The following is a 26,148-nucleotide window of genomic DNA, read 5'->3' as shown; positions in this document are numbered from 1 at the left end:
GGGAGTAACTAAGGGGCATACCATTTTGACTTGCGCCCCCGTATCAGAACCGATTTTAACTTGGTTTCAAGTTTTGACAGGAGGGATTTAACAATATCTTGTCCGAAATGGTCCATTTTGGGCGTATTTTTATATTTTTCTCTCCTATATTGAAATAAAAAATAAACTTGGACGATTTTAGTGTATGCCCTCCCCTCCCCGACCCTGGACCCGCTAGTGCGATGTACAAGTATGTGACTCTGGGATATCCGTGGCCATGAATACAAACAGTCTCAAGACTGAGTGCAGATTAAAGAATAAAGAATTGCAAATCTTCTTCCATTGTTTCTTCTTTCTAAAGATCAATAATGGTTTCGTCGTTTCGTTCAATCCAAAACTAGATCACTTTGAAAAAAAACAACAAAAACATGGCGGGCAGTGATCCAACACATGACTCGAAGCACCATTTAGTTAAAACAGGCAACCGACCATCTGCGGTATCATTGCTTTGAAGAAACTGCATGAGAAATACTGGCTATATGCAGAAGCTTCATCATGGTGTTGAAGCTGTACACAAACCCACTCATTTGTTACTTCAAGAAAAACTTTCGAAACAGGTTTACAAACCACCGAAACCCTTGTGATCAAAACGGAAATAAGTTTGATATTAAAGGGACTGTACACCAGATTGACACTAAAAAACGTCTTTTTTCTGTAACGAATCTCAGGACAATTATCTAATAGAATGTGTTACGCTTTTATATTATAGTTGTAAAAAAGTACCAAATTGTAAAAAAAAAATGTGTCGGTGACTGGGTTCGAACCCGTGTCGCCAAATAACAGTCCAACGTCGTATCCACTAAGCTACGACGGCTTACTCTAATTGGGTGACATAATTAAGCTATAAACCTACCTCGGTAATATCACGTGATAACACCGACTAGCCAATCACGCATAAGGAATGAATTCTACCTTGTCGACATACCCAGTAATCTTTTTTAATGGAAAAATACGAAATAACTGCTAAACTTAAATAAATTGTAAACTATGTGGTACTTCAGTTAGTAAGTTTAAATGGATTGTACACATCGATGCCAAGTTTATATCAGTTTTCGACAATTTTCTTTTTTCCCGCTTTTTTATCATACGGGGTACAGCCCCTTTCAGATTTCGAGCAATCTAATCAGAACTTTTCGGGAAGCCTGCTTCATTTCTAGCATCGTCAAGGCCAATACAATTCAACAGCTAGGTTTTTATCAATTTTGTTTTAAATGGGTCACATTTTTTTTCTTAGATGACTGTTTCACCGTTGAATATGTGTTCACACTCTTTCTCACTGGACCACACACATATGTTTCTAGACGAACCACAAAGACGATCGTAACAAATTTCCTATTTTTGAAGGCCTAGTTTAAGGATATTTGACATGATAATCCCCTACTGTGCATCTCCTGCCAATTGCACTGGTGTCACAGTAGGCGCCGATTTCCTGTGTATTCGTTTATTGGCTCAGGGCCATTTAGGGTCCATTTCTATAATAAAACTTCTAAAACTGCACAGCAGGATACTCAGATCAGAGATCTGATAAGAGGGATCAAGGCGAGTAGATCAATATCAGTAAACATAGGTTGTGTACTATACACAGTTTATTTATTTATTTTTTGTATTTTTATTTCTTTGGAAAGGGGGGGGGGGGGGGGGGTCACTTATAGAAGGCTTCAACTAGGCCTTAAAAGTGAATGTTATAGATCGACCCCGTAGGTATGAATTAACGCCTGTCCCGGAGAGTACCGGACAGATACGCAAATACTGGCATAAGTTCAACTTTTTTTTATTGAATCAATAATATTTAAGAGCGGGGGGAAAGAGTAATAAAGAGTGGGCGGGCGGGGATAAAAATCGAGCAATTTCATTTCATTTCATTTTATTTGTACAATATATATGTCAAGTTATGACTGGGAGTAACGATTATTGTTATTGGTCCCAGGCTGTTATAATAAGAGAGTATATATAAAGATACAATCAAAGTTTAACCTCTATAAACTGTTTAGTTAGTTATGATTGATTGAATGAAACTTTCACAAAAGGAAGATATTATCAAAAAATGATAACGACTTACAATTAAAATGACAAAAACATTAAGATTAAGACATGTATATTTTCACAGGATAACCCATAAAGTTTTACAACTTATTTCCAATGGGGTCCTTTAAAATACAAATTGTCAAAAGGTCAAAATATTTGCTCCATTTTAATGAGAAAACAGTTATCACAGATACACAGCAAATGGGTAGCTAATATTTTCTAATAAAAATGAAACCTGAGCATTCTTTGTTTTCCATGTTCTGTTTGAGGTAATCTTGTACTCAATTCTAAAATTATTTAAAGTGGCACTCTTATTTAAAATCAGTACATACACATGTATAACAAGCATACATTTTGAGCGATAAATCTTTACCTATTTCCCTAAATAATACATTTATGGAAAATATAAATAACTGATAACAAGTTTGTAACCGTTTATTTTATAGCTAAAACGCACACATATTAAATGACTGGTTGGTCTTAAAAGATTTACAGTGATTAACTATTACCTCATAATGTAGAAATACCGTGTTTGCTGCACCTGTCTTTTAAACTAAACACGGTATCATTCATAATGACGTTTTTTTCCGATATTTATTCATCCTTTTCGGTAAGTTAAAACAATTGTATTAATTGTTAGAGTGCATTTTAAAGGGACTAGACACCAGATGATACTATTGCAAGAGAAAAAGAAAATTGACATCGTTGTGTACTCATCGCATATGACACATGGATATTTCGCAGTTTTTGCGCATTTTTCAAATTCCAACTTGACTACGGTTGTCTACCACTAAAGCCCAGTTAGTTTAAAAATAGCGTCGGTATATTAATCTTTACTCATGAACAAACTGGGAAACCGGTATGCGCTATTTTAAACGGGGAAACACAGATTAGATAGCAATACAGTTGTTGCGTTTATTATTTTAGCCATAAAAAGTGACGTATCATCGGCTTCCTTCAAGCTCGCAAGGACAATACTAGCCTAAGGCTTGTTTTGAGGAAATACTACATTTGCCGATTTTTGGACCATCTTGTGTCTAGTTCCTTTAATAGTCGCCTAAGTTATCGCAATAGCAAACAGTTTTGTTTAGCCTCCCTGTAATATCAATGCGCATACACTACAAGCGGGGAACCAACGTAGGCTGTCGTGAGCGACTATTTGCGCAATCGGAAATCCTCAGCTTTTCCCCATCGAAAACAACCTCGGATGTATGCCGGTACATCTGTAGAATTAGTTTGTAAAATTGAAAAACATAGTATTAAATAATTTTAGTGTTTGAACGTGCATTTTGCATTACTAAGTTTGAATTGATAGCCGGTGAAGTGTATTATTGCATAAATAATTTAGATTTCCACCCATGAGTAAAGGTAATAGGTTTTACTGCTCTATTGAAATTTCTATGCCATCTACTTGCAACGTAGTTAAATGTAAAGATTTCTGATACAGTAAACCGTCCATATACATCCGAGTTTGTTTACGATGAAAAATGGACGAGGTGTTCCGAATGACTGTTAGCTTGAACTGATAATGTTTGCGATTGGGACCCCAGCTTGTAATATATTTATAGTTTACCTGACTGCTGCGCATGCGCGATCTTCAAATTCCTTTAAAACAATTTTACATTTTTCTATACATTTATATTCATGAAAAAGACTTCTTTTACAAAAATAAATAAATAAGCAAAACACACTATGACAAGCACTACGTAAGCATACTTCAGTTAACAATTTTGTAAACATTTGTCGCTAATAGGTACTTGAGTAACAACCCAGTTCCCAGGGGTGGTATTCAATATGTAATGTTCAATATAAGTCAATCTTATGGTCATACATCATTGACGAATGATCATTGTCAGTTATGAATAACACGTAATCCGATTAGCTATATCGTTCTTAGATTCAATTGAAAACAAAATAGAGATTTTAGAGAATTTTACCTGTTATTTTGGTTCCCTCTACATAAATGAACTTACCAAAGCCAAGACTATCTCTTTTTAGAAGCAGGAAGATGAAGTTATTTTTCTAAATTTACGGCCCTTAATGTCCACTATATGCATAGAATATAAATTGATTAAAGCAAATCCAAACGTATCAAATTATTAACAAACACAATTGGAAAATAAATATCATTAATATTGAGCTGCGATCAAAACAAACCTTAACATATCAATTTATTAACAAAAACAATAGAAAATTAAATACCATTCATATCATATTTAGCTGTGATCAATCCGAATCCAAACTTATCTAATATTAACACAAACCATAGAAAATGAAATATCATTCATACATGTAGCTACTGTCAAAACGAATTCAAGCATATCAATTTATTAACACACACCATAGGAAATTAAATATTATTCATGTATGTAGATACGCTCAAAACCAATTCAAACATGACAATTTATTAACGAACACAATTAGAAATTAAACATTATTCATTATATTTAGCTGCTTATATTGCTTTCATTTTCAAAGAATGTAAGTCATTATGTGTATACCACATGCTAAATAACGTCACAAAAACTTCGTCGGAAGGCAACATTTTGCTTCGACTGATGACTTAAAACAAAGGTAACTTTACTTTTTCTTCACCATTTTAAATGAAACAAAGGGAAGACTATGCACAAGGGCAGTAATATCAGGTGCGTCCATGCTTACCGGTTCATTGTTTTCAGTGATAAACGTCCTCGATTCGGTGAGTATTACCACTGTTTTCTATATGTTTCAACGATAATTTTTAGAAACGACCCTGTGCACCGAATGTAGAGCAATTGCTCGTTTACGAAGACGCTTGTTTTAGATTAAAATAATGTCTATATTAAAATATCTCGTGAAAACAATGCACGTTCTTACTAGGCTTCCCGACTCACTCAATGCATTTTTTGCTTCAAAACAACTATTTAATACCGTTCTCTTGCATACAAACCCCACCCGATGCTTTGTTTTGGACAATAACAGTATTGCTATTGTTTTCCGAATGCAGACAGCCACTTTTGAAGTTAAATTGGCTCATTTACGAAAATGCTTGCTGGTTCATTCTATACATTTTTAGAACCTAGGTTCATCCCCAATCTTGAAGATCTATGGCACACTAAAATAACGAATAAAAGGCGTCGATTTTTTTTTAAATTCATGTATTCATCCTAAAGCACGTCTAAGAATGGTAATTTTGTACAGGCAGTGTGGGTATACCTCGTGATAAATTACGTCATATATGCTACGTCGGAAGGCAACTTTTTGCTTAAAATGAAGACTTAAATCGAAGATAAGTTTTCAATCACTACACCATTTTAAATGAAACAAAGGGCAGTCTATGCCACCTAAGGAGTCACGCCTTCGTTGTTTTACCGGAGTTTGATAATGTGATTAGTTTCAACAAACACTTCGACAAACCTGTTTCCAAAATAATGTTTTGACAGTGCTCTGTCAGACGGCCGTATTGTGTCGTAGTGTTTTATGAAACTAAACTCTCAATCAAACACTGGCAAACGACCGAAGGCGGGACTCCGTTAGCGGCGTAGACTGCGCTATATTTAATTTAAAATGGTGAAGAATTAGGAAAGTTATCTTTGTTAAAAGTCTTCATTCGAAGCAAAATTTTGTTTTCGGATGTAGCGTTTATGACATTTTTTATCACGTGGTATACACACACTGACAGGGCTATCTACTTAAAGTAGAACTGTAATTAGTTTTGGAGGTTATATAGTAAGTCGAGACAAGGTTATGTCTTAACATAAAACAGTTTTAAGACCTTAAATTGTTGACTGTTTCCTCCAGGTGGTACAACTTTCCTGGGTTAAACCAGTACTGAGCACACCTCTTTTCCAAGCGCTACCCTTTAAATGCCGAGCGCCAGGCAAGGGAGCTTCTCGTACCAATTTTTAACATCTTTTGGTATGACGCGGCCAGGGATCGAACCCACGACCTCCCGCTCCGTAGGCGGACGCTTAACCACTAGGCCACGGATAATGTAATAATGTAAGGTAGAATTGTGGATAATTTAAAACTACCTTTTTAGGAAATAGCAATGAAAAGGAACTAAAAGTTTACCTAAATAGTGTGCTATATGTTTACTTTGGCAATCGTAATAAAAAGGGAGACAACCTGGAGGAAACAGTCAACAATTTAAGGTCTTAAAACTGTTTTATGTTAAGACATAACCTTGTCTCGACTTACTATATAACCTCCAAAACTAATTACAGTTCTACTTTAAGTAGATAGCCCTGTCAGTGTGTGTATACCACGTGATAAAAAATGTCATAAACGCTACATCCGAAAACAAAATTTTGCTTCGAATGAAGACTTTTAACAAAGATAACTTTCCTAATTCTTCACCATTTTAAATTAAATATAGCGCAGTCTACGCCGCTAACGGAGTCCCGCCTTCGGTCGTTTGCCAGTGTTTGATTGAGAGTTTAGTTTCATAAAACACTACGACACAATACGGCCGTCTGACAGAGCACTGTCAAAACATTATTTTGGAAACAGGTTTGTCGAAGTGTTTGTTGAAACTAATCACATTATCAAACTCCGGTAAAACAACGAAGGCGTGACTCCTTAGGTGGCATAGACTGCCCTTTGTTTCATTTAAAATGGTGTAGTGATTGAAAACTTATCTTCGATTTAAGTCTTCATTTTAAGCAAAAAGTTGCCTTCCGACGTAGCATATATGACGTAATTTATCACGAGGTATACCCACACTGCCTGTACAAAATTACCATTCTTAGACGTGCTTTAGGATGAATACATGAATTTAAAAAAAAATCGACGCCTTTTATTCGTTATTTTAGTGTGCCATAGATCTTCAAGATTGGGGATGAACCTAGGTTCTAAAAATGTATAGAATGAACCAGCAAGCATTTTCGTAAATGAGCCAATTTAACTTCAAAAGTGGCTGTCTGCATTCGGAAAACAATAGCAATACTGTTATTGTCCAAAACAAAGCATCGGGTGGGGTTTGTATGCAAGAGAACGGTATTAAATAGTTGTTTTGAAGCAAAAAATGCATTGAGTGAGTCGGGAAGCCTAGTAAGAACGTGCATTGTTTTCACGAGATATTTTAATATAGACATTATTTTAATCTAAAACAAGCGTCTTCGTAAACGAGCAATTGCTCTACATTCGGTGCACAGGGTCGTTTCTAAAAATTATCGTTGAAACATATAGAAAACAGTGGTAATACTCACCGAATCGAGGACGTTTATCACTGAAAACAATGAACCGGTAAGCATGGACGCACCTGACATTACTGCCCTTAATGCAGCTTAAAGAGACCCGCCTTCGTTTTGATACTTGAATTTGATTTGGTGATTAGTTGCCATAAACACGTTGACAAACCTCTTTCAAAAACAATGTTTGACAAAGTTTCATCAGGCGGCAGAAGTGTTTGAAGAAACTAAACTCTCAATCTAACTCTGGTAAACACAGAATTCGGGGCTCCGTAAGCGGCGTAGACTGTACTTAATTTCAATTAAAATGGTAAAGAGATAGTTAAGATTATTCTTTGTTTTAAGTCTTCAATCGAAGTAAAATGTTGCCTTCCGAAGAAGAATTTATGACGTAATTTATCACGTGGTATAAACACACTGAATAAGTTGGCCCCCATTTTATCAACACACGCAATCTTACGACGTTTTATTTCTTTTTCAAATTGATATTTCTGAAGAGTGTTAATGTCCGTCTCGAAAATAAGAGCTTTTAATAAAGGTTTGGGCAAATATCGTTTGATTTTGTAAGTTAAAGTTTTAATTTGTTACATTTACTCAATATTTAACTGAAATTCTTCATTTTACTATATTTGGTCGTACGCCCGATGATAAAGTGGACCAAATAACCCCATCTTATCAATGATCGTATCTCACGATCCCTTTTTCAAATAAACATAACTGTATTGTGATAAAATCTATTTTTGAAACAAACCTTTAGAATTGAAATGATAGACTGTCTTTTCTTCTTAAAAATAAAATCTGTATTCGATTTCTCACTCTTAGTTAATCAATTGAATTTCCTAAGAAAGTTCATATGATGACCCCTTCAGTGCATATAAAATCAAAGTCAACTCTGAATATATTCATTGAATTTCCTTAAATCGAGCTGTAAGTAAAATGTAATTGGTTTTATATACATGTAGCCATGTAATCCGCTATATATTTGAGCAACATATTTGAAAATATCGATTCCATGGCACGTATTTAATTCTGAATGACAGAGGAACATTTACACAACCATCGTATATAATGCAATTTAATTAGACTCCTTTTGATTTTGTTTTTGCTGTTGTTATTTCAAGGAAGTATCAACAACAGCATCAAAGAACTACACCAACAACAACAGCAGCATCGTCCTCTTGTATGTCAGTAAGGTCAATGTGGTATACTCTGACGTGGCTGTGCCATTTAAATATCGTCGTCAGTATCAATGTTCTTGCCATTAAACCACAGTGTGCAGACGAACGCTGAAACAAAGGCATTGATAATTGAACAGCAGTGTGCAGACGAACGCTGAAACAAAGGCATTGATAATTAAACAGCAGTGTGCAGACGAACGCTGAAACAAAGGCATTGATAATTGAACAGCAGTGTGCAGACGAACGCTGAAACAAAGGCATTGATAATTGAACCACAGTGTGCAGACGAACGCTGAAACAAAGGCATTGAAAATTGAACAACAGTGTGCAGACGAACGCTGAAACAAATGCATTGATAATTGAACCACAGTGTGCAGACGAATGCTGAAACAAAGGCATTGAAAATTGAACAACAATGTGCAGACGAACGCTGAAACAAAGGCATTGATAATTGAACAACAATGTGCAGACGAACGCTGAAACAAAGGTATTGAAAATTGAACAACAATGTGCAGACGAACGCTGAAACAAAGGCATTGAAAATTGAACAACAATGTACAGACGAACGCTGAAACAAAGACATTGAAATTTGAACAACAGTGTGCAGACGAACGCTGAAACAAAGGCATTGATAATTGAACAGCAGTGTGCAGACAATCGTTGAAACAAAGGCATTTATGATTGAACCATAATGTGCAGACGAACTTGAATTGATTTTTAAAACTTAGTGTGCAGCAACACGCTAAAACAATATCAGGAATCATAAAACCACGGTGTGCAGACACAAGCTGAAACAAAGTCATTGATCATTAAACCACATCGTGAAACAAAGTCATTGATCATTAAACCACATCGGCAGACGAACGCTGAAACAAAATGAGGGATCAATAAAAACTTGTGTGCAGACGAAAGCTGAAAGAATGTCAGTATTCATTAAACACAGTGAGCAGACGACCGCTGAACCAAAATCAGGATCATTAAACACCAGTGTTCAGATGAACGCTGAACCAAAATCATGGTCATTTAACACCAGTGTGCAGACGAACGCTCAAAACAAAATCAGTGATAATTAAACATAGTGTGCAGACTAATACTGAAACAAAGTCATTACTCATTGGACAACATTGTACAGACGAACGTTAAAGCATAAGTCAGTGTTCGTTGGACGTCAGTGTACGGACAAGTAATTGTTCTTTGAACAACAATGAACAGACACACGCTAAAACAAAAGTAATTGTTCATTGGCCGCCATTGTACAGACGAAAGCTGAAACACATTCATTGTTAATAAGACCAGAGTGTACAGGCGAACGCTGAAACAAAGCTGACAGTTTATTAAATCACAGTGTACCGGCGAACGTTGACACAAAAGTAGTTTTTCATTGAGCCACTGTGTACAGAAGATGCCAGAAACAAAAATCATTGTTCATTGAGCCACTGTGTACAGAAGATGCCAAAAAAAAAATCATTGTTCATTGAGCCACTGTGTACAGAAGATGCCAGAAACAAAAATCATTGTTCATTGAGCCACTGTGTAAAGGAGAAGTCTGAAACAAAAGTCATTGTTTATTGGGCCATTGTGTACAGGAGAAGTCTGAAACAAAGGGCATTGTTCATTGAGCCATTGTGTACAGGAGAAGTTTGTAACAAACGCCATTGTTCATTGAGCCATTGTGTACAGGAGAAGTCTGAAACAAAAGGCATTGTTCATTGAGCCATTGTGTACAGGAGAAGTCTGAAACAAACGCCATTGTTCATTGAGCCATTGTGTACAGGAGAAGTCTGAAATAAAAGGCATTGTTCATTGAGCCATTTTGTACAGGAGAAGTCTGAAACAAAAGGCATTGTTCATTGAGCCATTGTGTAAAGGAGAAGTCTGAAACAAAAGGCATTGTTCATTGAACCATTGTGTACAGGAGAAGTCTGAAACAAACGCCATTGTTCATTGAGCCATTGTGTACAAGATAAGTCTGAAACAAACGCCATTGTTCATTGAGACATTGTGTACAAGAGAAGTCTGAAACACAACTCATTGTTTATTGAATCACTGTGTACAGGAGAAGTCTGAAACAAAAGGCATTGTTCATTGAACCATTGTGTACAGACAATCGCTAAAAAACATTGTTCATTAAAACAATATTCAGACAAACGGTGAAAAAAAAGTTATCGTCCATTTAACCAATGTATAGAGACCGTTAAACAAAAGACATGACAAAATGGATTCATATTTTAAGGCATAGATTTATGGTCATTCAGTTGTAACACTACTTTAATTTACATTCAGCAAGAGCTTTGTTTGATAATGGCTAGAATCTAGAGTTAAACTTAAAACAGCTGAGTTCGTTCTGTTAGTTTAAAACTGAAACATATAATAACGTAGACATAAAGAAAACTTTCCAGGTATGCATACAAGACAAAATCCCTGAGAAGTTGTTGCACGAGTGTTGCTTGTTTTTATCTGAAATGGGTGGTGACTGCTTCGGCAGTCCACTTTCATTAGTTGCGTCCCTTTGAATAGGAAGGCTATAGCTTCATTATCAATGCGCTTTTTAATAAAACAAAATGTTTTTTTTCTATAATTTTCGTGTTAGGCTAATCATGCGTGTACTATTACTGTGGTATTGATTGTGTGATAGAGGAGATACTCTTTCTGGAACGTTATTCCCGACGGCAAGTTAACAAGGATTGTGTTCACCCTTTTCTTCCTGGGATGACAGTGAAATCCATTTTTTCTCAATATGCGGGTGTTACCAACGGTACTTCTTTTTAAGTCAATAAAGTCTGCGCTCAATTATGTGGTACCCCACTGAATATGAGCGAGATGCCAAATGACCTTTCCGTCAACCAAGCATGAAATTGAATTTCGGAAAGAAAATAGTCCCTGTTCTGATGATAATCTCATTCATTGAATAGTATTACCACATATAATGCGCGTGAATATGTAACAGTAGTTTTCATATTCTGTGTAGATAAGCTCATTAATTGAATTCTTAGATGTTTCAAAATATATATAACATAGTTTATTTCGACAAAAGATGTTTGCCTGAGCGTAGAACAGATTATTTATGACAGACATAGCAATTTTTACCATCCTTACTTATGTAAGATCAATTATAACAAAATTAATTAATATATGCCTTAGTCTAAACTCAAACTTCAGACATTGCGAATATGGGTACTCTGCCAGCAGCATTAATCAAAATTGCATTTGAACACACTGATATGCATGTCCTCGATAAAATCTACGAACATTTCTGATTGATATGTACATGCACTTTATTTTTCTTATTGTCATGTAGGCTTCATATGGAATTGAATATGTGTCATGTGTATCGGTTTTATCTTTGTTGGGACCAAACAAATAGTTTTAAGTTTGTGGTCAACTGGATTTGTCCCTACTCATACCGCAGAAGGTGAATGTTTCATCTCACGTCAGCCTTGCAAGAGACTTAGCTCGGCAGATTAAGTCAATATTAAGAAAATTCGTTCAGTTTGTGATAAAAGGGACCCAGATCTATGTAGCTATTGGTTATACAGGTTTGAGAGGAAAGAGAGAATGGTATCCAACTATTATTTTCATTCGTATTGTGGAGCTGAGAAAAGTAAAGTTATATCTTGAGGAGCCCCGTTTTTTATGTTGTTTCTGATGTTGTATGTCACCAGTACTATGTCTATGTACCTGTTTTTAATGCAACGTTCCCGGACAAGTTTATCATAAATGTATATAGTTTTGTTCGAGTTCAAATGCTTCTGAAACTAATAATAGGTGCTGACCTGCAGCGTCCATGGTGCCAGCGAGGATGTACATCCAGTGCCAGCCAATTATATCCTTCAGCCACAACCCAGCGGAGTTTCCAACCAGTATACCGATCCCCTAAAAGCATATTTAAATGATCGAAGGAACGAACATCTATTGAAATAAAAGGCCTCCGGCCCATTATACATGATACAAGGCAAATATCAAATGAAATACAAAAAGGTACACATATGCATATATAAGAGAACTGTGTTAAATTAACTTGTTTCTATACAACCAATACACATGTAAAATATACCACCTTTTTTTGATGATTATTTTCCTTTCAGATATAATCGAAAACAGAATCACCTTTTTTTAAAGCCAGTTTGCGACTCACTTATGAATCAAATACAAGTATTATAGAGACAAGCAGCATTATATAACCTCAATCTCATACGCAGTTACCTCCCTTGACCAGCAGGCAGATCTCTGCCACCACATATGTAAATATAGCTTTATTCGTATTATTTATACGTATTCGTGCAATATTTTATGATTTTCCATTATTGCCGTTGTTTTTAAAGTAAACAATCAACTATCCTTTGTAAAATTTAAGCAAATTGTAATTTTGTAATGAAGACACGTGTCTTCGGTCATCATCACATGACATGTGGGATTACTCAATTGTCAAAATAAATTTACCGTTGTTTGAAGTTCGATAGAACTTATTCAACAATTTATTCAATGGAACCAACGGTCATTTATGGAACATAAACGCTCAAATCATTCAAATATCATTATTTAAATGGCGGGTTTGTTTTATTGTGTAGCCAAGTATTTTTCTGATTAAATAGATTGATCATAAAAGGTTTTCCTTGTACTACACACGACAGGACATCACAGATCGAATGGAAGAGGCAGTAAAAACATAATCTGCAAGGGTGCCACGTCTTTTCACAAAGTCAATATCCGTCAGTTGTTGTTGTTGATATTGTTATATCGATACTAGGTGTTAATAATTTAAGTAAATAGTAAAAATATTCCCAATATCTGACTGATATTGACAACAAAGCACAAAGCACGACAAAGTATCAGCATAAGTAACACAATTGCAATAATTTGTAAGGGAAACAATTGCAATTCATTGTTGGCGTACAGTGCCAATACATTGCAGCCATGCAATTACATTACCTTGTTGAAGTACAGTTACAATGCAATACAGCCATAAAATTACATTACCTTGTTAAAGTACAGTTAAAATACATTGCAGCCATACAAAAACATTACCTTGTTGAAGTACAGTTACAATACAATACAGCCATAAAATTACATTACCTTGTTGAAGTACAGTTACAATACAATACAGCCATAAAATTACATTACCTTGTTGAAGTACAGTTACAATACATTGCAGCCATACAATTACATTACCTTGTTGAAGTACAGTTACAATACATTGCAGCCATACAATTACATTACCTTGTTGAAGTACAGTTACAATACATTGCAGCCATACAAAAACATTACCTTGTTGAAGTACAGTTACAATACATTACAGCCATAAAATTACATTACCTTGTTGAAGTACAGTTACAATCCAATACAGCCATAAAATTACATTACCTTGTTGAAGTACAGTTACAATACAATACAGCCATAAAATTACATTACCTTGTTGAAGTACAGTTACAATACATTGCAGCCATACAAATACATTACCTTGTTGAAGTACAGTTACAATACATTGCAGCCATACAATTACATTACCTTGTTGAAGTACAGTTACAATACATTGCAGCCATACAAAAACATTACCTTGTTGAAGTACAGTTACAATACATTACAGCCATAAAATTACATTACCTTGTTGAAGTACAGTTACAATACAATACAGCCATAAAATTACATTACCTTGTTGAAGTACAGTTACAATACAATACAGCCATAAAATAACATTACCTTGTTGAAGTACAGTTACAATACATTACAGCCATACAAAATCATTACCTTGTTGAAGTACAGTACCAATACATTGCAGTCATACAATAACATTACCTTGTTGAAGTACAGTTACAACACATTGCAGCCATACAATTACATTACCTTGTTGAAGTACAGTTACAATACATTGCAGCCATAAAATAACATTACCTTGTTGAAGTACAGTTACAATACATTACAGCCATACAATTACATTACCTTGCTGAAGTACAGTACCAATACATTGCAGTCATACAATAACATTACCTTGTTGAAGTACAGTTACAATACATTGCAGTCATACAATTACATTACCTTGTTGAAGTACAGTTACAATACATTGCAGCCATACAATTACATTACCTTGTTGAAGTACAGTACCAATACATTGCAGTCATACAATAACATTACCTTGTTGAAGTACAGCACCAATACATTGCAGTCATACAATAACATTACTTTGTTGAAGTACAGTTACAATACATTACAGCCATACAATTACATTACCTTGTTGAAGTACAGTACCAATACATTGCAGTCATACAATAACATTACCTTGTTGAAGTACAGTTACAATACATTGCAGTCATACAATAACATTACCTTGTTGAAGTACAGTTACAATACATTGCATTCATACAATAACATTACCTTGTTGAAGTACAGTTACAATACATTGCATTCATACAATTACATTACCTTGTTGAAGTACAGTAACAATACATTGCATTCATACAATTACATTACATTGTTGAAGTACAGTACCAATACATTGCAGTCATACAATTACATTACCTTGTTGAAGTACAGTTACAATACATTGCATTCATACAATTACATTACCTTGTCGAAGTACAGTTACAATACATTACAGCCATACAATTACATTACCTTGTTGAAGTACAGTACCAATACATTGCAGTCATACAATTACATTACCTTGTTGAAGTACAGTTACAATACATTACAGCCATACAATTACATTACCTTGTTGAAGTACAATACCAATACATTGCAGTCATACAATTACATTACCTTGTTGAAGTACAATACCAATACATTGCAGTCATACAATAACATTACCTTGTTGAAGTACAGTTACAATACATTGCATTCATACAATTACAATACCTTGTTGAAGTACAGTACCAATACATTGCAGTCATACAATAACATTACCTTGTTGAAGTACAGTTACAATACATTGCATTCATACAATTACAATACCTTGTTGAAGTACAGTACCAATACATTGCAGTCATACAATAACATTACCTTGTTGAAGTACAGTTAAAATACATTGCATTCATACAATTACATTACCTTGTTGAAGTACAATACCAATTCATTACAGCCATGCAATAACATAACCTTGTTGAAGTACAGTTACAATACATTGCAGTCATACAATTACATTACCTTGTTGAAGTACAGTTACAATACATTACAGCCATACAATTACATTACCTTGTTGAAGTACAGTACCAATACATTGCAGTCATACAATTACATTACCTTGTTGAAGTACAGTTACAATACATTAGAGGCCATACAAATACATTACCTTGTTGAAGTACAGTACCAATACATTGCAGTCATACAATAACATTACCTTGTTGAAGTACAGTTACAATACATTGCATTCATACAATTACATTACCTTGTTGAAGTACAGTTACAATACATTGCATTCATACAATTACATTACCTTGTCGAAGTACAGTTACAATACATTACAGCCATACAATTACATTACCTTGTTGAAGTACAGTACCAATACATTGCAGTCATACAATAAGATTACCTTGTTGAAGTACAGTTACAATACATTGCAGTCATACAATAACATTACCTTGTTGAAGTACGGTTACAATACATTGCAGTCATACAATTACATTACCTTTTTGAAGTACAGTTACAATACATTACAGCCATACAATTACATTACCTTGTTGAAGTACAGTACCAATACATTGCAGTCATACAATTACATTACCTTGTTGAAGTACAGTTACAATACATTACAGCCATACGATTACATTACCTTGTTGAAGTACAGTACCAATACATTGCAGTCATACAAAAACATTACCTTGTTGAAGTACAGTTACAATACATTACAGCCATACAATTACATTACCTTGTTGAAGTACAGTTACAATACATTGCATTCATACAATAACATTACCTTGTTGAAGTACAGTACCAATACATTGCAGTCATACAATAACATTACCTTGTTGAAGTACAGTTACAATACATTACAGCCATACAATAACATTACCTTGTTGAAGTACAGTACCAATACATTGCAGTCATACAGTTACATTACCTTGTTGAAGTACAGTTACAATACATTGCATTCATACAATAACATTACCTTGTTGAAGTACAGTTACAATACATTGCAGTCATACAATAACATTACCTTGTTGAAGTACAGTTAAAATACATTGTAGCCATACAATAACATTACCTTGTTGAAGTACAGTACCAATACATTGCAGTCATACAAAAACATTACCTTGTTGAAATACAGTTACAATACATTACAGTCATACAATAACATTACCTTGTTGAAGTACAGTTACAATCCATTACAGCCATACAATAACATTACCTTGTTGAAGTACAGTTACAATACATTGCAGTCAAACAATTACATTACCTTGTTGAAGTACAGTACCAATACATTGCAGTCATACAATTACATTACCTTGTTGAAGTACAGTACCAATACATTGCAGTCATACAATTACATTACCTTGTTGAAGTACAGTACCAATACATTGCAGTCATACAATTACATTACCTTGTTGAAGTACAGTTACAATACATTGCAGTCATACAATAACATTACCTTGTTGAAGTACAGTTACAATACATTACAGCCATACAATTACATTACCTTGTTGAAGTACAGTTACATTACATTGCAGTCATACAATAACATTACCTTGTTGAAGTACAGTTACAATACATTACAGCCATACAATTACATTACCTTGTTGAAGTACAGTTACAATACATTGCAGTCATACAATAACATTACCTTGTTGAAGTACAGTTACAATACATTACAGCCATACAATTACATTACCTTGTTGAAGTACAGTTACAATACATTGCAGTCATACAATTACATTACCTTGTTGAAGTACAGTACCAATACATTGCAGTCATACAATAACATTACCTTGTTGAAGTACAGTTACAATACATTGCAGTCATACAATTACATTACCTTGTTGAAGTACAGTACCAATACATTGCAGTCATACAATAACATTACCATGTTGAAGTACAGTACCAATACATTGCAGTCATACAATTACATTACCTTGTTGAAGTACAGTTACAATACATTACAGCCATACAATTACATTACCTTGTTGAAGTACAGTTACAATACATTGCAGTCATACAATAACATTACCTTGTTGAAGTACAGTACCAATACATTGCAGTCATACAATTACATTACCTTGTTGAAGTACAGTTACAATACATTACAGTCATACAATTACATTACCTTGTTGAAGTACAGTACCAATACATTGCAGTCATACAATAACATTACCTTGTTGAAGTACAGTACCAATACATTGCAGTCATACAATTACATTACCTTGTTGAAGTACAGTTACAATACATTACAGCCATACAATAACATTACCTTGTTGAAGTACAGTTACAATACATTGCAGTCATACAATAACATTACCTTGTTGAAGTACAGTACCAATACATTGCAGTCATACAATTACATTACCTTGTTGAAGTACAGTTACAATACATTGCATTCATACAATAACATTACCTTGTTGAAGTACAGTACCAATACATTGCAGTCATACAATAACATTACCTTGTTGAAGTACAGTTACAATACATTGCATTCATACAATTACATTACTTTGTTGAAGTACAGTTACAATACATTGCATTCATACAATTACATTACCTTGTTTAAGTACAGTACCAATACATTGCAGTCATACAATTACATCACCTTGTTGAAGTATAGTTACAATACATTGCATTCATACAATTACATTACCTTGTTGAAGTACAGTTACAATACATTGCAGTCATACAATTACATTACCTTGTTGAAGTACAGTACCAATACATTGCAGTCATACAATAACATTACCTTGTTGAAGTACAGTTACAATACATTGCAGCCATACAATTACATTACCTTGTGGAAATACAGTTACAATACATTGCAGCGATGCAATTACATTACCTTGTTGAAGTACAGTTACGATTCAATGCAGCCATACAATTACAGTACCTTGTGGAAATACAGTTACTATACATTGCAGCCATACAATAACATTACCTTGTTGAAGTACAGTTACAATACATTGCAACCATACAATTACAGTACCTTGTTGAAGTACAGTTACGATACATTGCAGCCATACAATTACAGTACCTTGTGGAAATACAGTTACTATACATTGCAGCCATACAATAACATTACCTTGTTGAAGTACAGTTACAATACATTGCAGTCATACAATAACATTACCTTGTGGAAATACAGTTACAATACATTGCAGCCATACAATAACATTACCTTGTTGAAGTACAGTTACAATACATTGCAGCCATACAATTACAGTACCTTGTTGAAGTACAGTTACAATACATTGCAGCCATACAATTACAGTACCTTGTTGAAGTACAGTTACAATACATAGCAGCCATACAATTGCATTACCTTGTTGAAGTACAGTTACAATACATTGCAGCCATACAATTACAGTACCTTGTTGAAGTACAGTTACTACACATTGCATTCATACAATAACATTACCTTGTTGAAGTACAGTTACAATACATTGCATTCATACAATAACATTACCTTGTTGAAGTACAGTACCAATACATTGCAGCGATGCAATTACATTACCTTGTGGAAATACAGTTACAATACATTGTAGCGATTTAATTACATTACCTTGTTGAAGTACAGTTACGATACATTGCAGCCATACAATTACAGTACCTTGTTGAAGTACAGTTACAATACATTGCAGCCATACAATTACATTACCTTGTTGAAGTACAGTACCAATACATTGCATTCATACCATAACATTACCTTGTTGAAGTACAGTTACAATATATTACAGCCATACAATTACAGTACCTTGTTGAAGTACAGTTACAATACATTACAGTCATACAATAACATTACCTTGTTGAAGTACAGTTACAATTCATTACAGCCATGCAATATCATAACCTTGTTGAAGTACAGTTACAATACATTGCAGCCATACACTAACAGTACCTTGTTGAAGTACAGTTACAATACATTGCAGCCATACAAGAACATTACCTTGTTGAAGTACAGTTACAATTCATTGCATTCATACAATAACATTACCTTGTTGAAGTACAGTTACAATTTATTACAGCCATGCAATAGCATAACCTTGTTGAAGTACAGTTACAATACATTGCAGCCATACAAAAACATTACCTTGTTGAAGTACAGTTACAATACATTGCATTCATACAATAACATTACCTTGTTAAAGTACAGTTACAATTCATTACAGCCATGCAATACCATAACCTTGTTGAAGTACAGTTACAATACATTGCAGCCATACACTTACAGTACCTTGTTGAAATACAGTTACAATACATTGCAGCCATACAATAACATTACCTTGTTGAAGTACAGTTACAATACATTGCAGTCATACAATAACATTACCTTGTTGAAGTACAGTTAAAATGCATTGCATTCATACAATAACATTACCTTGTTGAAGTACAGTTACAATACATTGCATTCATACAATAACATTACCTTGTTGAAGTACAGTTACAATACATTGCAGCCATACAATTACATTACCTTGTTGAAGTACAGTTACAATACATTACAGTCATACAATAACATTACCTTGTTGAAGTACAGTTACAATTCATTACAGCCATGCAATAACATAACCTTGTTGAAGTACAGTTACAATACATTACAGTCATACAATAACATTACCTTGTTGAAGTACAGTTACAATACATTACAGCCATGCAATAACATAACCTTGTTGAAGTACAGTTACAATACATTGCAGCCATACACTTACAGTACCTTGTTGAAGTACAGTACCAATACATTACAGTCATACAATAAAATTACCTTGTTGAAGTACAGTTACAATACATTGCAGTCATACAATAACATTACCTTGTTGAAGTACAGTTACAATACATTGCAGTCATACTATAACATTACCTTGTTGAAGTACAGTTACAATACATTGCAGCCATACAATAACATTACCTTGTTGAAGTACAGTTACAATACATTGCAGCCATACAATAACATAACCTTGTTGAAGTACAGTTACAATACATTGCAGCCATACAATTACATTTTTTGCTTATATATGGTAACAAAAGATGCAGCCATCAAAATACAACTCTTTTTCTAAATAGGAAATCCATCTGTTTGAGACGATACAAACCAGCGCAAGGAACTGATATCCCAGGCACACTGCCATGTTGTTCGGACCAAACAGTTTACTGTAGACAGTCGGGCATACGGACCACAGACCTGACAAACAGAAGAGCGTCAGCTTACGTATTTGTTTTTCTTTTGTTCTCGCAAGTTCAATTTCGAAAGATAAGTCACAAAAAAGTGACAGAAATAATCTGTGCTGTTGTTTAGCCTGTTTTAAAGTGACAACAATACTCTGTGTTACTTTTAGCCTGATATACAGTATCAAAAAAACTCTGTGCCGTTGTTTAGCCTGATTTAAAGTGACACAAACTACTCTGTGTAATATTTTAGCCTGATTTAAAGTAACAAAATACTCTGTGTTGTAGTTTAATTATGATTCATAAAGGCAATAAAATACTCTGTCTTGGAGTTAAAGTATGATTCATAAAGGCAATAAAATACTCTGTGTTGTAGTTTACGTATGATTCATAAAGGCAATAAAATACTCTCTGTTGTAGTTTACGTATGATTCATAAAGGCAATAAAATACTCTGTGTTGCGGTGTCTGACAGTGAGCCTGATATTTAGTGACAATAAAAGAATCTGATGTGTAGTTTTAGTCTGATATTTAATGACAATAAAAGATCCGTATTTTAAGTTTAAGCCCGAAAAATAGTGACAATAACATACCCTGTGTTGAAGTTTAAGCCTTATATATAGTAACAATATGACTCTGAGTATAATAAATCGTGACAATAAAATACTCAGTGTTATAGCTTTAGCCTGATAGTTAGAATCTATTGAACAATGTACTTAGTAAAAACGTGAAACAACTTCGGTCATCGTATTGTATAATATGATGATGTTACATAACACATTCAAAGGATATTTGTAACCACTGTCCCCTCACTATGATTAAGCTGTAGTCTATGTGAAATGTCTATGTACAATTTGTGTTTCCTTTTTAGCATAAATACTTATACATATATTAATATATGTTATTACCAAGGATCGACAGAATTGCATATATAATTATATATTATGAATTACATTGATGTATGCTTATGGACATAGAGCCTTTATGCATTTGAACAAACTATGAAACCATAAAGTGTATCCCTGTACCTGCAAACATGGCGTACATTCCACATATCCAGATCATGAAACAGGCCTCCCCGAAGGCCTGGTTGTGGGCAGTGATCTTTTCTGTATACATGATGGTGCAAGACAGCGTTACGTATATTGCCAAGATGATCGTCATGGTGAACTAAATGTGGATAATAAGGGTGTTTTTGTTAGTTATATACTAGTTATGGTATTGTATTGTTTTTGTTTCAAATAAATGATTACAAGTTTAATTGGTTGTTGTACAAAAACCGAAACTGGTTTTTGAAAGCATTGAAACCCCATTTGGAGGCGGTATCGTCTGTTCGTTCCATCCGGAAACTAATTCACTTTGAAACAACAACATGGCTTGACAGTGATCCAAGACGAGTGTTGAAACACCATTTAGTTAAAACAGGCAAACGATCATCGGCGGTTTCATTATTTTGAAGAAAATGAGAAATACTGGCTATATGCAAAAGCTCAATCATGTTGTTGAAGTTGTACACAGAACCATATATGTGCTACTTCAAGCAAAAGTCTTGAAACTGGTTCCCAAACCGCCGAAACCCGCCGAAACCCAAACTTAAACTAATTCGGTATCAACAAAATCGCCATGAATGTCATAAGCACTTATTAAAACTGTTTGAATACTGCACTTTTTTGATGACAAATATTTTCTTGGTCAACATGTTTGAGCAGTTAGAGGTGTTCCATAGCTGAAATATTCCGATTTAAATTTATTTCCATTCACATGTACTGAGATGGTCAGTGGTGACGAAATGAAGTACAATTGCCCTTTTTTGAATTTATAAGGACTTGGAAACCCGAAATGATTATGCAATCAGCTATACCGTAACGTTGATAATAATGGGTGCAACACAAGACGGTCCTACCTTAAAACCTTTCTTGTCAAACACGACTCCCCAGAGCGGTCTACAAAAACTGTTGAACACGGATGCTATGGAGCCGACTACACCCAAATACGTGTCGTTCTTGATAAAGGTTTGTCCATAGATCTGCAATAGATTGACGGAAAAGACGTGCCTTTAGTTTGGTTTAAAGTTTAAACCGTTTTAAACTTACAAAGAAATGCAAATGTTGTATTTAAGTAGTAGATGGTACGTATTGTGGACGTTTGTTCGATGCCAAGACCAAGCAGTGCCAATAAAGTCCATGTATATTGTAGAGGACAGGGGTGCGGTGACATGATACTTAGTTGTACATTATATACCGCTAATATGCCAATGCAGCGGGCTATACAAGATACAGGAATCTTTATTTAAATTCGGGTATGTGTTAACAAGAAACATTAGCCCAATGAACTATTTCCGACATGAATAACAAACATACATAAAACATCAAAAATACAACAATAAGTTTGTGACCTGGAAATAAAAGCATATAGGTTGAAATAAACAAATATTGGAACAAATATTTACAAAGCCGTTCGTTATCTTTTTATGCATACAATAACAAATAGTAAATTGGCTATGGTACATTGGGAACTCCTCGCCAATTTTTATCGAAAACAATGTGTTTGGACGGTTTACATACTCAGAAATTGGTATATTTAAGCTCGCTGCAAGTAGATCGCGTTGTAATTTAATTTTAAAGTTAAGGTTAATGACTTAACTCTAGGTTATCTTAATTATGTTTGCAATATTACACTTCAATGGCAATCAATTTAAACTTAGATTAACAAAGATAAGCTTAACTACTACATTAGATTAATGATATAATTCAAAATTTTACGAACTACTTCTACTAAAATGTACCGGCATACATCCGATGTTATTTTCGATAAAAAGGGCCGAGGAGTTCCGAATGGGCTATGGTACTGTTGCATATTATATTGCTTTCAATGAACAATCGCAATGGAACCGAGAACGCTGATCTCAGAAGCATACATACTTTATCGGCAGATTACTCTCATTATCTCGGAGTGCTCATAGTCCGCGTGAAATGCCTTAGGGCCAGTTTTCAACTTGGTTTTCAACGGGGTAAAATATTAATGTAACACCAGCCAAAAGCTTACAAAATTTACTCTTGGTCTTTTTAAATTCAATAGCTCCAAGGGTTTGTACCATTCTTAGTGTAATGTACTGTACTACCAATGCATATTCCATTAATTTTTCAATTTGAGTTCACACATTTGATAATTCCCATAATCCAAAATCATCTGGCGCTATCTGATACTGAAAACATACCTTGTAGTAGCTATGTACGACTTGCATTCCCGCATAAACAAACAGTATGATGAGATGGATCTTCCACGCGTCCTTGTTCACAAAGATCTCTTTCACGGTTCCCCAGACTGTCTGCGCCCTGCAACGAATACGTAGCAAACAATGAAGGAGACAGCGATATTATAAACAGTTTGGCTATCGAAAATATGCCCTCTGGCTGATATAACATATGTTGCGAGGTGAAGTACCGTCGCATGTTTGGTATATACATAATCGCACCGAATGAAAAAACAGTAAATGCCAAAATGGTAAAGAAAACATACACTAAAAGTGAAAATCCCGAACCTGCACTTTTTGGCAGGTCGGAATAAACACAAGCTCGCAAGCATTAAATACATTCACCGTTAAAACAATTTGAGACCATCTCGCAAATATGTTGTTATGCACCAGTCAATTGTAACCACGGCCCCTACCCCAGGTACGGGTGTATACCAGGGATAGCCGGGATAATGGGTCGTGTTTTGCGTTCCAAGTGGCCCCAAAGTGCCGGGTAAATGCGGTGATTTGTCTTCGCGCCAAAAAAGCGGGGGGGGGGGACTAACCTAGGGTTCCTGGGGTGCGGTGGCATTTGGCGGGGATTTTACCAGCAGTGTGTACCAGCCGGGCGGGGATTTTACCCGGGGTTGGCTGGACCGAAAGTCAAAGTCCCCGCTATTTCCCGGACCTGGAGGCCTAGGTTACAATTGACTGGTGCATTAATTTTCCAAAAACGCGTTACTGGTCATTGTTATGATGTTCATCGCCAAAGATATTAACAGACTCGTCAAAATCGGCTCTGTCTGACGAGGCCGCCCCATCGTCGACTGCACCTGACGGTTGATCTTCCCGCATCCGTGACACTCGTATCTGTGGGCAGACACATATACGTATTTTAGAATGGTATATTATGCCCTCGTATTCTCCGTAATAGAAAATATTTTCTTAAAAGGACTAGACACCAGATGGTCCCAAAATCGGCAAATACATTTTTTCCACAGACTTAGCCTAGAATTGACAATATAAGCATGGGACCGATAACACATAACTTTACATGATTTATTTTTTTTTTTTATTTTGTCGCTGTCTCAACTGAGTTATCCCATTTAAAAATATAAATGCATAATGGTTTCCCAGATAACAGTGTGTATATTTAGCATGTGTAAGCCACATAACTAGTACAGTTATATGTACCGACGATTTTTTCAATTAACTTGGCTTTAAGTGGTAGACAAAACCTGTAAATGTCGTTTTGGAAAAATACGCAAAAACTGCTAAAGACGCATGTGTCGTAACTGATGTGATTCATCAGTAAGTGAGATCAAATGAGTTGTACAGACCGATATCAATTTAATATTAGTTTTTGAAAAATGTCTCTGTTTTTCTTGCAATTGTATCAGCTGGTGTCTAGCCCCTTTAAAGTCGGTGTCCCATCAACGCTGTATATAACTTTCTGGGCCGATTTTTACCTAATTTCAGATTTTCAAAACTTAAACGCCTTTTTTATTGTATGAAATAGTTTAGAAAACTTATGATGGTTACAATTTATGCGTTTATTAATATTCCAAAGTTTCGTAAGTAATCAACCGATTTCTGAAAAGATAAATGTAATATATAATGATTTGTTAATTTCCCGTCTTTCGCGTTAAGCGGGAACCACGTCAACAATATATGCGTTAGTTTGGATATTAATAACAATATATTTGGGGCGGTCGGAGAAGGGGCAACCGGCTAGTTCAGTCGGTAGGACCAATGTGGCTCACTTGTAGGCGCGTTCATTGCATGGGTTGTGGGTTCAAGTCCTGGTAGGCGCATTTCTAAGTACTAGTATATCAAAAAGGTTCTCCTGTTCCGGGCGGTTTAAAAAGCAAAGACTCTTCCACATTGAGAATTATCAGAATTAGACGTAATACAATCTTGCAAAACAATGTCCCGTCTTCTCATTCTAGACGTAGGACATCAACTTTATATGCTTTGGTAAAGCTATTTTAGGTGACTATTCGGCTAAGTCAGTCGGACAGATCGTCGTCGTTTCATTGTAAAGCGAGTCCATTGCACGGGTTGTGGGTTCGAGTCCCGGTCAGGGCATTTGTAATATATTGTATTAAGAATGATTCTCCTAGGCTTGGTTTAAAGATTTTCGTAAACATGGATCCTGACATTTAATTACACGTCACCTAGTCTGAAGGTAATTTATACAAATACGAAAGGTG

At 35.0% G+C, this 26,148-nt stretch overlaps 1 protein-coding gene across 1 annotated transcript; it reads right to left on the bottom strand.

Moving 5' to 3' along the window:
- Nucleotides 1-8,052: 8,052 nt before the first annotated feature.
- LOC128218682 (oxalate:formate antiporter-like) lies at nt 8,053-24,797 on the bottom strand. The gene is made up of 7 exons (XM_052926338.1): nt 24,678-24,797; nt 23,921-24,038; nt 22,607-22,729; nt 21,732-21,873; nt 20,632-20,720; nt 12,187-12,286; nt 8,053-8,521 (listed from the first exon to the last, which is right to left on the bottom strand). Exons 1-7 carry the CDS (start codon nt 24,788-24,790, stop codon nt 8,463-8,465), a joined length of 744 nt encoding a protein of 247 aa, XP_052782298.1. The 5' UTR covers nt 24,791-24,797; the 3' UTR covers nt 8,053-8,462.
- Between the last annotated feature and the right edge of the window lie 1,351 nt (nt 24,798-26,148).

Source organism: Mya arenaria, chromosome 15 (assembly GCF_026914265.1).
Source record: "Mya arenaria isolate MELC-2E11 chromosome 15, ASM2691426v1".
NCBI lineage: Eukaryota > Metazoa > Mollusca > Bivalvia > Myida > Myidae > Mya > Mya arenaria.
This window is presented reverse-complemented; position numbering and strand designations above follow the sequence as displayed.

Coding starts and splice junctions, on each gene's coding strand:
- LOC128218682 (XM_052926338.1), bottom strand. CDS start 24,790: ATGCGGGAAGATCAACCGTCAGGTGCAGTCGACGATGGGGCGGCCTCG. Junction 24,039..24,677: donor GAACATCATAACAATGACCA/GTAACGCGTTTT, acceptor TATTCGTTGCAG/GGCGCAGACAGTCTGGGGAA. Junction 21,874..22,606: donor TTGACAAGAAAGGTTTTAAG/GTAGGACCGTCT, acceptor ATCCACATTTAG/TTCACCATGACGATCATCTT.